The sequence below is a fragment of the Candoia aspera genome, chromosome 4 (genome assembly GCF_035149785.1).
Source record: "Candoia aspera isolate rCanAsp1 chromosome 4, rCanAsp1.hap2, whole genome shotgun sequence".
Taxonomy (NCBI): domain Eukaryota; kingdom Metazoa; phylum Chordata; class Lepidosauria; order Squamata; family Boidae; genus Candoia; species Candoia aspera.
The window spans coordinates 30265855-30281407 of record NC_086156.1 but is presented as its reverse complement, the minus strand read 5'-3'; the positions used below and the strand labels follow the sequence as shown (position 1 = coordinate 30281407).

Here is a 15553-nt window from a genome sequence, read left to right as displayed (position 1 = left end):
GAGCCAAACAAAGAAACAAATTAATGAGAATAACAGGAAAAATTTACATTTGCTCATGCAGCGTGCAAGAGCAGTGTAGAGGTGATGGAAGTTATACCCTGCTGATCACATTCTGAGCAGCTGTTTTGCTGAGGAATAAATATCTGCTAAAGGGTTGAATAATTAGCTATTTTGAAGAAAACTCCATAAACATCACATTATTTAATCTTCTTGGTGTGTTCTGTCTGAATTAGCATGTTTATTTGGCAGAAATATCACTGTTCAATAAAAAGTATCTTGTCATAAAGGCCTTTCTTGGCTTTGTTTTAAAGCTTTCTTGTTTCTTTTGTATAATTTACTTTTGTATATTTATTCAAATCAATACTAGTAAGATTCTGGCAATGCTGAGTAGTAGTATAAATACAAACAAAATGTGTGAGGGCATAATATGGAAAGCAAAAATTCTTCTCTGTTACCTGCTTCTTCTGTTAATGGCCCTTCCCACAAACATCCATACATGCTCCATGCCTTTGCGTTCCTAATTTTTTTTTAATCAGCTTGCTTCTGTTGAGAAGAAGCTTGAAGTTTAAGCTGCCAACTAGTGAAAGATGCAAAATATTCCAGAGGTAGTTGCTGTCACAGGAGAAAGCTGATGTGGTGCTTCTGTTTCCCTATATGCAGCATTGCTGTCTAGACTGTATACATTACATATTCTGACTGAAAGAAGAAATGAGAAGGAGGCACCTCGCCTTTCTGGATGTGATGTGTAGCACTAGTGGTTTTTAAAGCAGGTGATTTTGTTTGGGTTTATTTTAGAATTATTAATGCTATTCATCTTGTCTGCCTCCTGAAGAATCTGTATAACGACCAAGTAGCAACAGTAAGAACAGACCACGGAACAACGGACTGGTTTAAGATTGGGAAAGGAGTACAGCAGGGCTGTATACTCTCACCCTACCTATTCAACTTGTACGCAGAACACATCATGCGACATGCTGGGCTTGAGGAATCCAAGGCTGGGGTTAAAATCGCTGGAAGAAACATTAACAATCTCAGATATGCAGATGATACCACTTTGATGGCTGAAAGCGAAGAGGAACTGAGGAGCCTTATGATGAAGGTGAAAGAAGAAAGTGCAAAAGCTGGCTTGGAGCTAAACCTTAAAAAAACCAAGATTATGGCAACCAGCTTGATTGATAACTGACAAATAGAGGGAGAAAATGTAGAGGCGGTGAAAGACTTTGTATTTCTAGGTGCAAAGATTACTGCAGATGCTGACTGCAGTCAGGAAATCAGAAGACGCTTAATCCTTGGGAGAAGAGCAATGACCAATCTTGATAAAATAGTTAAGAGCAGAGACATCACACTGACAACAAAGGCCCGCATAGTTAAAGCAATGGTGTTCCCTGTAGTAACATATGGCTGCGAGAGCTGGACCATAAGGAAGGCTGAGAGAAGGAAGATCGATGCTTTTGAACTGTGGTGTTGGAGGAAAATTCTGAGAGTGCCCTGGACTGCAAGAAGATCAAACCAGTCCATCTTCCAGGAAATAAAGCCAGACTGCTCACTGGAGGGAATGATATTAAAGGAAAAACTGAAATACTTTGGCCACATAATGAGAAGACAGGACACCCTGGAGAAGATGCTGATGCTAGGGAGAGTGGAAGGCAAAAGGAAGAGGGGCCGACCAAGGGCAAGATGGATGGATGATATTCTAGGGGTGATGGACTCGTCCCTGGGGGAGCAGGGGGTGTTGACCGACAGGAAGCTCTGACGTGGGCTGGTCCATGAAGTCACGAAGAGTCGGAAGCGACTGAATGAATAAACAACAAATGCTATTCAGAAAATATACTTTTTCCCTCTTGGTGTCCTGGGGAAAAATAATATGTGTATTGCAAGGATATGACTGGGGAAGTGACATTTCTGGAATATCTCAGGCTGTAATAGCCCATCCTCGTGGTCGCAGTGGAAGGCTTAAATAGCAATATTGGTTTTGCGCTTATTTTGCCAAAAATCTATGAAAAATTGTGCTTCTGAAATTTGATATTCTTGCCATTGTATTTTACCAGACATTCTGGGGGCTGTGAAAATGGAGGTTAGGGTCTGATGGGTATGTGGCTTCTGAGCTGTTAGTTGTCCTATCCAGGCTTAATTGAAAAGTTCGTTTATTTCTCTGAAAAATACTAAGTTATTTGGTGCTTCATTTTTTAAATTGTGATATAAGATTCTTCTCAAAATAATATGTGTTCCCAGTAAACTGTGGCATTAAATTCTATGCATGTTTTCTACCAAGCAAGCAGAGGATTGCAGCTTATGACATAGAATATGTAATGCTCACACTGGTCCATATATTTCATAATCTGATGCAGCATATACAGTACTAAGCATGGTCAGATGGAAATAAACTTCATTTTTATAGTGCAGTCCTGTATGTTTTTTCTGATTTAATAAGTCTTATTTTCAGGGATACGAACATAAAATTGCAACTTTAGTAATTAAATTTGCTATTTAGATTGCTTAATGCTTTAAGATCATAAATATTTTTATCTGCATTTTAATTAAAAAATTAGGATTCAGTTTAATCATAATTAGAGTAAGTCTCTTGAAATAAAATGCAACTTAAGTTAGTCATACGTAATTTAAGTTCTACAGATTCCTGTGGCTCTATTTTAAGTATGTTTAAATTAGATCCAAGTCATTTTTTGTATTCCTATTGAATTTAAGAATGCACTAATCTAAACCTCAGACACCATATTCAACCACTGAAAACACTTTGTTTAAAGTTGCATATTTAATGCATATTCCTCTGGGCTTTGGTGTCCTCAAATCTACAAATAGCAATAGCTGGATTTCATTAGTATAATGAAAACCTGAAGATCCTATAATTATCATTATTATTTTGTGATTTAACAAAACAAATGCTGTTGGTCTCCTTTTGAAAATTAATTTGAAGCAACTAACAGTAGGCAGATCTGCAATTTAGCTGACAAGCCATGATGCATAGATTATGGATTAGTAGTTCTGATAAAATAACATTTATTCAGTGTATTATTTTACTTAGGATTAATATTGTTCCCAAAGATAGACAGATGAATGTTCTGTGACAACTTTTATACAATAGAATTTAAATATGTTCAGCTTAGAAAGAATCATTATAGATATTTGAATGAGAAATATTAGATATATTTAAGCATATACATTGTCACTTTTTAATTAAAAACTGCCATTATAGTTCCAAATGAGATCTAAATATAATAATGAAGGGTGAAAAGGATATGAATTTTAGTATAATGTTTAGCCTCATATTTATCATAGGCCTATGAAAATGATGCCAGATAATTATATCTTAGCATGTATCGTTTTAATATTGTATTAAGTAAGGCATGGATATTTGGTGTAATAAAAAACATGAAAACTTATTTCATAATATGAATAAGTGCTAATTCTTTTGCATTTGTGTAGCTTCGTGTTGGATTATAACACTTCATCTTCTCAGTTCTAAATACCTCAGCACTGAAGTTTTCAGTTATCGATGATATTACAGACTTTGCATAGGGGTGCGCTTGGATCCTGCCTGTTTTGTTAGTAGAAAATCAGTATAAAGACAATATAATTCTTTGTAGCCCAAGTTTAACTCATTGTCTGAAAGTTTATTTTATAAGATAATACAATTCTACTATTTTGATATTGTAGAAAAGTTGTGAATTTTTAAACAATTTTGGTTGTTTTTTCCCCATTTTTCTGCTTCTTTTTTTTTCTTTTTATTGTCTTTCCTTTAAGTTTTCAGCTTAGTTTAATATTTTAGATGAATAACTTATAACAGTTTAAATAAAAGGTATTAGTTTTGTTCTTAATTTTCATTATTTGTATTTTTATATACAGTTGTAATCGAAATTATTCAACCCCCATTGCAAATCAGATTGATTGTCAAAATGTACAGACTTTCAGCTGTTTGCAGTGAACAAATCAAACAAAAGCAATTGAAACAGCTCAACACAACAAATGCTTCAAGTGGTGTCCCCAAATTCAACTGAAAATGCAACTTATGACTTCTCCACTCTCAAAATTATTCAACCCCATTCATGGCAAGCATCTTCAGTACTTAGTAGAGCACCCTTTTGTTGTTATGACCTGCTGCAAACAAGATGTATAGCCAGACACCAGCTTCTGGCAGCTTTCCTGAGGAATCATAGCCCATTCCTCATGAGCAATGGCCTCCAGTTCAGTAATATTCTTGGGTTTGCGTGCTGCAACTGCCTTCTTCAAATCCCACCAGAGATTTTCTATGGGGTTCAAGTCAGGTAACTCTGATGACCACTGTAGAATCTTCCACAACTTCTTCTGCATCCAAGCCTTAGTGGAATTTGAGGTATGCTTGGGATCATTGTCCTGTTGGAAGGTCCAATGACGCCCAAGCTTCGGCTTCCTTACAGATGGCATGACATTTTCTCCTAGGATTTCCTGATGCTTCAGTGAATCCATCTTGTTGTCCACATGCAGGTTTCCAGTGCCAGAGGATGCAAAGCAGCCCCAGAGCATCACCGAGCCACCACCATGCTTAACTGTAGGCAGAGTGTTCTTTTCAGCGTATGCTTCATTCTTCTTCCTCCAGACATACCGCTGATCCATCGGGCTGAAAAGTTCCAGTTTTGTTTCATCGCTCCACAGAACAGAATCCCAAAACTTCTGTGGCTTATTTATGTGATTTTGAGCATATTGGAGCTGACTTTTCTTGTGCTTTTGGGTCAGTAGTGGTGTATGTCTTGGAGTTCTGGCATGGAAACCTTCTGTGTTTAGTATGCTGAAAAGAACACTGCCTACAGTTAGGGATGGTGGTGGCTCGATGATGCTCTGGGGATTACAACTGTATTACTAATGTTGTTTAAATTAATTAAAAAACCCAATAAAATTACTGTCTTTCAAAAACAAACAAAAGAGATCATGCTCTAAAATTCTTTTGACATACCTGCTCTTTTATGTTATTTTTCCAAATATCAGCTATCTCATCTGGCTTATTCAGAGGAATGTTTGTAATGAATTCAGAAGTCATTAGAGGTTGTTAGTGGTTTCTCAAATTATTTTCAGTTTCTAAAGATTAAGATTAATTGAAGATCTGGATCTAAATTTGGAGTAATATAGATTCCTTTACTGTTACATTTTTATCTGCCCAGAGGAATTGGTTAAATAGGCAAGGAAGTTGTTTTGGAATGTGGTATGTTCAGTAAACACAAAGTGTGTTTTAAAATGATATCATGAAGGTTCCTCCAAATTGCTCTGTTCCATAAGAGATTTTAAGGAATCCCAAAGTACATTCATCTCCAGAGCAATGATGTGTACAGTTTCCTAGTCTCTGCACATTTCACAAGTGAAGATCACAAAACATATACAAAGCATGTGTTTGCCCATTACAAACAGTGAAGTCAGAGGGAAATTACTCTCAAAAACTATGGATAGACATAATTTCCTTTTTAACATTGACTGTTCATAAAACGGTTTTCAGTGATAATATGGACATATTTGCGTTGGTGTAAGATGCAAGGTGATTTTTAAAAAGTCTTTTCTGTCCATGTTGTATGAGGTAGAGTTGAACCTCCAGAAGAGTTGCAGTTTTCTTGTTTCTTTGATAGCCAAGCTTTGCTGCCTCAAGCCACTGAATTCCTTTCTTAGATGAAACCTTTTGGTACAGTGATAAGGCTTGTAAATTTAACTGAAATGACTTGAATTTCAAGTGTTCTAAATAGAATTAAAGAGTTAACTGTCTTCAACATGAGAAGTATAGCCTTGGATGAGTAAGACTGTTTCATGCTCTGAAATGTTCATGAATCACAGAGAATACATACATAGCACATTAATTTATTGATCCTTGTACTATAGGGTGGAGGTATCAGATACCTAAACATCTCTAACAGCTATTGTACCCCTGAAACCATTTTCTGAAAATATCCATGCAGGCAAATTTCTTTATTTGCTCCTTTGCTAACTGTTTTGGGTTAGTCTTTCCTGCTGGTTTCCTTCTTCTTAACAAAATTGCCTTCCAGTATTTAATAGTATCTCTGTGTGTCCAGTTGCCCATAGATACAACACATCCCTTGTTCCCTTAGTTTTTTTCTAAATATTTTAAATTTTATTAATAAATTGTGCTTTTATTTGGATTAAATTGCAATTGTGGGAAGGAACATTTCTGCCTGTTTTAAAGGTTACAGTGATTTGGCACTTCTTCAAGAAGCCACCACTGGAACCAGCAGTACTGGACAGTTTTTGACCAGTCTCCAACCTTCCCTTTTGGGAGAACATTGTTGAGACGATGATAGGCTTGCTCCAAAGGGCTCTGGAGGAAGTGGGTAATCTAGTTCCAGTTAGGCTTCAAGCTGGTTTATAGCACTGAGATGACATTGATTGTGCTTGTGGATGTCAATCTCAGGATGGGGATAATGTATCCATCCTGGCCTTCCTTCTTTCTTTTTTTTTTTCTAAGAACTTTATTATTTTTCAGAGTATAGTTAAAATGCAAAATAGAAAGTATAGAAAAGATAGAAAATAGAACTAAAGAAAAAAGAAAAAACTATAAAAGTGCAAATTGATGGGAAAAAACCAAAAAGTGACTTCCGACTTTCTCCAATACAGATATAGATAAATTTAGAAATATAATCTCTTACCATTAATCAAACCATAGTAATATTATTTCTATTAAAGCAAATCGTTTAATCACTAAAACCCAGAGTCAAAACTTCATTTTTTTCCAACACAAGCAAGTACTCTAAAAGTGGTTGCCAAGTAGATATAAATCCAGAAATAGAATGATCACTTATTAACGCTGTTAATTTAGCCATCTGAGCCAAATCCACTAATTTAATAATCCAATCTTCCACTGTAGGTATTTGTGGATCTTTTCATCACTGTGCATATAAAAGCCTTGCAGCTGTAATCATGTATAAAAGCAAAATTCCATATTGTTTCTCTCGCTCCTCCATCAAACCCAAGAGAAACAGTTCTGTATTTTTTTTTGTATGTTCACTTTGAGAAGCTTTTGAATAGTGGCACATATTTGATCCCAAAACTTTTTAGCCTTCTCACAGGTCCACCAAAAATGATAAAAAGTTCCTTCACCCTTGTAAACATTTCCAACAAATATTCTTTACACCATTATACATTTTTGACAACAGGAGTTAAATACCAATGATATATCATTTTGTAAAAGTTCTCTTTTAAATTATAGTTCAAGGTGAATTTCACATCTTTATTCCACATACTTTCCCATTGCTCCAACATAATATTATATCCGAAGTTTTTAGCCCATTTAATCATACATTCTTTAACCTGTTCATCTTCCAAATTCAGCTGTAACAACATTTTATATATTTTAGTAATAACATGTTCATCATTTGTGCAGAGTTCCGTTTCAAACTGAGTTGTTTCATTTACAAATTTATAGTTCTTTTTATCCACTTTAAAACGTGACAATTCCATATAGGTAAACCAATGACATGTGAAACCTTCCAACTCTAACATTTCCCTTGTTTTAAGTTTCTTCAAAATTTAACAAATCTTTACACTTCAACCAACTTTAACCAACTTATTCCTTCTACATTTTCTCTTCTAGCAAATGCTTCTTGAGGTGACATCCATAATGGTACATTAGGAGACAATCTTGCCTTATATTTGTTCCAGATCCTAAGTATGGCACTTCTAACAAAGTGATTTTCAAAATCCTTATTAACTTTATCATACCACAAGTAAGCATGCCATCTGAATCTTATTTCATGTCTGGCTTTCCTTATTTCTCAGTGAGTTTAATACCATCAATCACAGTATCCTTCTCGCTAGTTGAAGGGGTTCAAAGTAGGGGCATGGTTCTTCAGTGGTTCTCATTCTTCCAAGGCTAGTTCCAGTCAGTGTTGGGGTTGGGGTATGTGTGGGAAGGTCTGGCTCTATACCATTGCTTTGTGGGGTGCTGCAGGGCTTGACTCTCTCCCTGCTCCTATTTAATATCTACATGAAATTGCTGGGTGAAGTATGCTGATACTCAGCTATACATCTCTGCTCCAGCTGTCCAAATGTTGCTTTTGAGCTTCTTTCCCAGTGTCTGGAGAATGTACAGGTCTGGATGGGGAAGAACAGGCGTGAATAACTGTGTGGCTGTGGGGTTTGTGGCCTCTCACATCTGTAGATTTTCCATTGTTAACTCAATAGGTTAACACACCCCCAGGCAAAGTTGGTACACAATTTGGGGGACCTCCCACACTCAGGTACTGCTTGGGGAGCAGGTGACAGCCATGGCAGGAGGGTCTTTGCAGAAATCTATCTTGTGTGTACCCATTCCTAGGCACTGCTCCCTTGCACTCACACATTAGCCATTTCCTAGTTGGATTATTGCAACGTGCTGCAGATGAGGCTGCCCTTGAAGAACGTTCAGAAGATTCAGCTGGTCTAGAATGTGGTGGCACAGACAGTTTTGGGTGCACCGTAGTTCATCCATATACCACTGCTTTATGAGCTGGCTCCCGATAGGTTTCCAGGTGTGATTCAAGGTGCTTTAAAGCCCTACATGGCGTGGGGCCAGGTTACTTGAAGGACTGCATGTCCCTGATGTTTTCTGCTCATCCCACCAGATCTGGCAGGGTGGGAATGCTCTGGGTTCCCTCTGTGAAGCAATGTCACTTGATGGGACCCAGGAAGCATGCCTTCTCTATCATGGCACCAGCCCTATGGAACAACAACTTCCCTAAGATTTGGATGCCCTTGACCCTGTTGGCCTCCCAGAAGGCCTTGAAGACTTGGCTCTTCTTTCAGGTGTTGGGGCTGGGATGTTAGTGGAATCCAGGATGTGTATGTTTATGTTGGAAGATAGCTTTAAAGGGGCTCAATTAGGGTTTTTTTAAATTAATTCATTTTGTCTGCTCACTGTGTGATTGTGTGTGTGTGAGAGAGAGTGTGTGTTCTTACTGCATGAGTTAACATGGGCAGCTGTATAAATCTACTAAATACATAAATAAACCAGCTTCATCATGTTTCTTATGTCGTCTGTCCTCTAAACCTTTCATCCTTCCCAACAATTTGTAGAATGAAGAACTGAATGTTACCTGATTTTTTTTTAAAAAAATGGTGGTACTAAATGATTGATGCATGTATTTATCAGAAAAAGAGAAAGAGTGTATAATTTTGGAAAGCTTTCTTCTATGATGTTGCCCAAATCTCTAATATAATTTTGTGTAAAAACCATATTTTCTTAATCTTTCCTTGCTTTTTGTGCTGAAATTGTCTGTAAACAATTTGGATGGTTGAGTGTTTTCCAGGAAACTGGAAATTTTAATTTCCATGTGGGAGTTATGTGGTAGGTCTTCTGAGTCGTAACTCCTACCAGTCATCAAAATAATTTACAGCCTATCTTTAACAGAGTGAAAGGCAGACATTTAAATGCAATCTGTATTTGTGTCTCTTCCAGAAGTTCTGTTTAAGTAAGTATGAAGTTTCCTAACATTTTCAAGAGACTTCTGAAGCAACACTGCTACGATGAAACTACATTTTACTCTGCTCAAATCTGATACAGTGAAAACTGTATGTTTAGAAGAAGTTGTCCTATTGAGCATTTCCAAGGGTGCTTTTATCATTGAACCTGGTACTCCCAGATATGGTTTATTTGGAGTGATTTTTTTTTTATTTTGGTTACTCATGCTGTACTGATATCTAGCCAGGGCTACTGCAATCCAGCCTACATAGGATTGTCTTTAAACATGGTTTGAAATCCATGTTTATTGGTTCATTTATTTAGAAAATATATATGGTAACCCATCTTAAATGAACAACTCTGGCAGCTAACAATATAAAGCCAATACAGTATAAAACAAAGTGAAAAAATGCAATTCAAAGCAAATATAATAAATACAATATCTGAGGCATATCACAAACAATTTATAATCCTAAAAACACACACAGAGAGCCAGTTTGGTCTAGTGGTTAAGGTGCTGGGCTAGAAACCAGGAATCTGTGAGTTCTAGTCCCACCTTAGGCATGAAAGCCGGCTGGGTGACCTTGGGCTCTCTCTTTCTCTCTCTCGATACTCTCTCTCAGCCCAATTCACCTCACAGGGTTGTTGTTGTGGGGAAAAGAGGAGGAGGAAGGAGTATTAGGTATGTTCACCACCTTGATTTATTTATAAAAATAATAAAGGGATAAAAATTAAATAAATAAATGTTGGGTCCACTAACAACCCATCTCTAATATTGGAGAGAAAAGTCAGATTTTCACAGCTTTCTGAAAATCTAAGGGCCATGGGTTTGGCCATCTGGATCTTAGAAGGGAGGCTGTTCCATAGACTAGGCACCATGACAGAAAAGGCACATCTCTTGAGCCCAGCATGATGGCACAGTTTCACTGAGGGGACCAAGAGCATGTCTACCTTGTTGGATCTGGTGGGAGAGGCAGAAATGACTGCACACAAGGAAACTCCACAAGTAACCTGGCTCTGTGCCATTTAGGAATTTAAAGGTGATAACAAGCACTTTTAATTGCACCCAGAAGCCTAGTGGAGGCCAGCGCAGCTCACATAGCAGCAGTGGTACACGGGCGAACCTAGGTGCACCCAGTTGTGCATATATTGCACTGGTTGTACTGGTTGCCTGTGTATTTCTGATCCCAACTGAAGATACTGGCTTAACGCCTTAAATGATAGCTAAAAATAACTTTTGTCATCCAATTATTACCAAATCAGTAATAGAGTATCTCCTTAGTTGACCATCTTTACCAGCAGTGAAGCTGATAGGTATAAGAAAGTAGGTATGTTTTGCAGTGGTCCTGCACATGTGGATATAGTGCTAGTTATAATTCATTAGGCAACATCCTTTGGGACCTTGTGGCTTTTTCTTGAGAATTTTTATTATTATTTGTATGTTGCATGATAGAGTCCAGCAAACACTGAACCAAGAAAAAATGCATAGAGTATGTAATCTCTGTGTGGTTATCATGTTAGCTATTATAAATTAATGCTACATAAAATTGATTCTTTAAAGAGATACCAACCCTCTGTGGGAGAGTAAAAACCTCTTCAAAGGTTGAAATGACATAGAAGCCTCAGCAATAAATACATGTATATATCTACATTTACCTGAACTTGCAAGATATCTTATTTAAAAAGTAGGTGTAGGTATTCTAATGAAGGAAGGTAGGTAGGTAGGTAGGTAGGTAGGTAAGTTCATGCGTAAGTAGGGATGGATAGATGAATGATAGACAGATATTTTTGTAGATTCAAAGTTTGTAATGTAAACTTATATCAATGGTATTGGCAAGGTTCCAGATTCTATTCTTTTTTCAAATTTAATTTGCATGTTATAATAGATACTTTGCTATTTGGTGTATACATGCAAGAAATCATTCATTTAAATAATAATAACTTATTACAGTTGAGGAAGGTTTAATTAAAAGGTAGCTAAGCTTGATTAATAATTCAATAACATCCAATTATTGAACATAGGAAGGGAGAGTGTAATTACTAGATCCTTCCTTCCTTGTTACAAGTTTTGGTAATGAGTAACAATATCCCAGTTATCTATTGGCATGAATGTAGGATGCCAGCAATAACTGCAGAAACAGCAGCAGGTGAGTGATTGTGTGAAATAATTAACATGGGACAAGAACAAGTTATTTATGGCTTATTTCCTATTCTGATATGTCTAATAATCTATTGAATATAAGCTTGTTCTCTGAAAATCTGAAAATCTAGTCTAGAAGAATTGGAAAAAATCTAGTGATATGAGCAATACTGTCTATTTCAACAGGTAATGTCAACCTAAGATCTTTTTAAAATGCAGATCTCAAATATTGAACTAGGGACTTGCTTTCAAATATTGTTCTTCTGCAGGAATTTTTATATTTAACCTCTAGAAATGTAACCTACTCTTGAATATCTTTTCCTTTTCTTTCAGGACAATTTAAAGCTTCAGGAGACCATGGATTCAGCAGCTGCACTTATCACTGTATTAATAAGGGAACGAAATCCTGCATTTGTTGGTCAACTTCTAGTAGCATGAAAAAAATAGTATTTCAAACAGTTATTGGTGCATGAAAGCACAGATTTTTTAAAAAATTAAAAACTGAGGTTTGTCTCTAATGTATCTAGTATTAAAGAGAAATATTTTATATAAGATATATTTATAATAAGTACAGAAGATTCAGCTGCACATTGCCTCAAGTGCCTTGAGCAGAGAGGAGGGTTATGAAATAGGCTAAATAAAATATTTTTCTTCTAGGAATATATAACTGAAAAGTAGATGTTTCAAATGTATATGAGAATGAGCTGGTTAAACTGAAAAACATTTAAGTCTGGTTTTGTTGGGTTCTTAATTTAGGGTGCTATCAGAAGTTACCTGTTAAAGTGAATTTTCACTAAGGTAAACATCTGCACATAGGCTGAAATACTAAAAAACTTACATGGGAGTAAATTCCATTGTACTTGGTATGACTATTATTTTAGAGAAATACTGTATAGTCCTGCGCTCTTAGTTTTCCTGTTTTTGTTACAGCTAGGAAAAACAGGAAAGGTCCATGTGAAAAATTTAAGTGTTACACCTTCGTTTTGCTGTATGTAGCATCTACAATTGATTTTATCCTAACACATAATATAGATAGATCAGCCTTCCCAAAATGATTTCTTTCAGATGTCCTGGGTTTCAGGTTCCATAATGCCTAAATATTTGGCCATGCTGTTGGGAATTTTAGAAATTGAAGTTGGAGAAGACTGAATTGTTTATCATGAAACACGATAAAAACAACTGTATTGGCTAAATAAAATGAAATACTTCAAATTCACACTTAAGAAACAAGATACTAACCTAGTACCTCCAGGATATGATTAATCACAATTTCCATCATCCATAGATGAATTTCTGCCTCTTTTAGGGAAGACAGAAGTATTGCCACCACTAGGGTTTTCCTCATTTCGTGAGCAGACCGATCTCCTGTACTAAAAAGAATCAGAAGTCCTCACGTTGGAAAAATGTCTCTGTAAATCTTCTGAGCGGGTAATAAAAGACTAATTCACATGGCTGTAACGGGACTCACAAATTCCACTATAAAGCTTTTTGTTTGATTTTTGGCTTAACAAGTTGTATCAACTTAGCTATTATGGTTTGTTGATCATGGTTGGGGGCTGGCATTACACATGAATGCATCCTCTGTGACTAATGCAACCAGCACTTTGCATTGTCACATATTGTGAGCAGTTAACCTGTATCTTATGTCATCCCCTTTTTTATGCTGAGGCAGTTTGTTTATTTTATTTACTGCCAGATTTTTATCTGGCTTTTATTTTTGAGGGAGTATATAATACTCCTGCCTCCTCTCTTCCCCACAGCAACAGTTCTGTAAGGTGAGTAGGGCTAAGAGGGTAATTGGCCCAAAGTCACCCAGCCTAAGGGAGGACAAGAATTCACAGTCTCCTGGCTTCTAGGCCAGCATCTTAACCGCTGCACCACTTGTGTTCAGCAATAAATGTTAAAAGTGTAGATTGCATATTTATATCTTTATAATACTGGTAGTAAGCACTGAAAGAGCTCAAACGTGTTTTAAAATGCTGATACATTGTTTATTTTCTATGTGTTACTTGCAAAAAACATTTTAATACTAATGATTAGCCACCACTTAAATCGTGGTGCTATCTTAAGAAACCGTGTTATGCACACCTCAGTGTGCTATCGTTGTCTCTTACTAGTCATATGGAATAATTTGTATCCTAATACCATTATGTATGCATGAACACTCTAGTTGCATTTATAATTCTCAGCTGCATGTTTTCATACAATATATAGGTAAGTATGTAAAGATACTAAGTAGGTCTGGCTGATGTTAGATAAGCATTAAGCAGTGTTATATTTTTCTGTGGATATTAATGTACAAAATCTTTGAGGTTGAGTAGATCATTAATCATCTGACTTACATTCTTTTGCACTAACTGGAGGTAAATAAGAAATATTTATATTCTGACACCTTGAACATCCCCTTAGGTGCTACTTGCTTCATGAAGTTAAAGTTTACTAATTATGATAGAGCTGATAGATCAATTACAGCAGTTTGGTGCAGGAATTCTAATTTTCAAGTCATTCTTCTGAAAATGGTGTAGCTTCTAGTGCAGTGAGGGGACAATCAGTACTGAGAAGTTCATGCAAACGATTAAAACCAAACAAATGGAATATAGTGAATGGCTGCATAGAGAGAGGCTCCCATGGGTTTGTTTTCCTCCTCTTGTTTGATAATTCTGTGAGTTCTTCATAGCAATGTGTATAATGGTGCACTTTCCGTTGAGCCAAGCACTCATCATAGGAGGGCAATTGGAAAGAACAAGACTGTCATCAAGCTTTTCAAGAGAAGGGAAAGAAAAAGGAAAAAGAAAACCTTATTTTTCTAAGTATCAATATCAGAATATAAAAAATGTAGTAGCTAAGGAAATAAATGATAAAGTTAATAATTTTCTACAAGTGGACTTAAAAGCAGAGTGTATAGTTTTCTTATTTGCAATATGGAATAATTGTGCCAGGCTACCTTATAGGGTTGTTGCATGATTTCTGAAATAATGTCTGAAGTGCTTTAAATACTGATTCAAATAATACTGGTATTATTAACAGGATAATAATAATGGATTCTGTAGTATACATTTACTTGTTAATTTGGCTGGAATATAAATTTTACAGCCTTGAATCTGAAGTACTAAAATGAGCATATATAGCTTCAAAGCTATATCTCTGCCAACTTTTACTTCATTCCATAACAATTCTTACGGTAAAAGGCCCAGAATCATTTTACAGATTTACTTCAACCAGTTCTCACCTTAACCTCATATACAAAGCAATACTGATGCATTTTAACACATAAAATATGTTCCACACTTTATTATTCAACTGCCTTGGCTTTCTACAATGTTGCAGATAAACAGTTGGTGATTTCTAGAGACAAAAGCTGTAAGCAACTCAGTTTTAGATTAGATCTAATATAGACTCAACAAGCAGCAATTGGCCTAATGACTTAAAAAAATAAATAAAACTCATGTTAACCTTGGTAAAAAAAGTGTTTAGGGTAATTGTATGGTTTATTTCAGGTTTTGGGCCTTGAAGAACAGTACAATCATATTCTATTACGTTCCAGTCAACAAGCTTGGACTAGATGTCTATCTAGTCCAAGCCTGTTGACTGGAAAATAATAGAATATGATTAGAGGAGTAGGTTGGAAACCTCTTCATACCAAATTCTTGAGGAAAAATTCTGCTCTAATATATCTCGGTTCAAACAGAGGCAGAGGTTGTACTTCCCATACAGGAACAATGTAAGCAGAAAGAACAAGAAACAAATCTCTAAGCAAGCAAGTTGACAATGCAGTAGACAAAAGCAGCTGTAGACAAACCCTGGTATGTCACTCAAAGCTATTCTGTTGGCTATCCCAACCAATTAATCTGTTCTGTCTTTTAATACTGTAGAGGAATTACTTAGTTCTAATCTGAGTAGATTTAAAATGTATTATTTAATATTTATCCTGTCTTGAAATACATGGTTTGTTGAATAAAACACTGTGTGTGTGTGATTTTGAAAAAAAA

General features: G+C 36.1%; 1 protein-coding gene across 2 annotated transcripts in view; it reads left to right on the top strand.

The window, feature by feature from the left end:
• Positions 1–15553, top strand: part of CRPPA (CDP-L-ribitol pyrophosphorylase A) — a 91168-nt gene that overhangs the window by 48802 nt on the left and 26813 nt on the right. For both annotated transcript variants that reach the window (XM_063303725.1, XM_063303726.1), the window contains exon 10: positions 11898–11982. In XM_063303725.1, coding sequence (XP_063159795.1) covers positions 11898–11982 — 85 coding nt within the window. The remainder of the gene's footprint in view (positions 1–11897; positions 11983–15553) is intronic.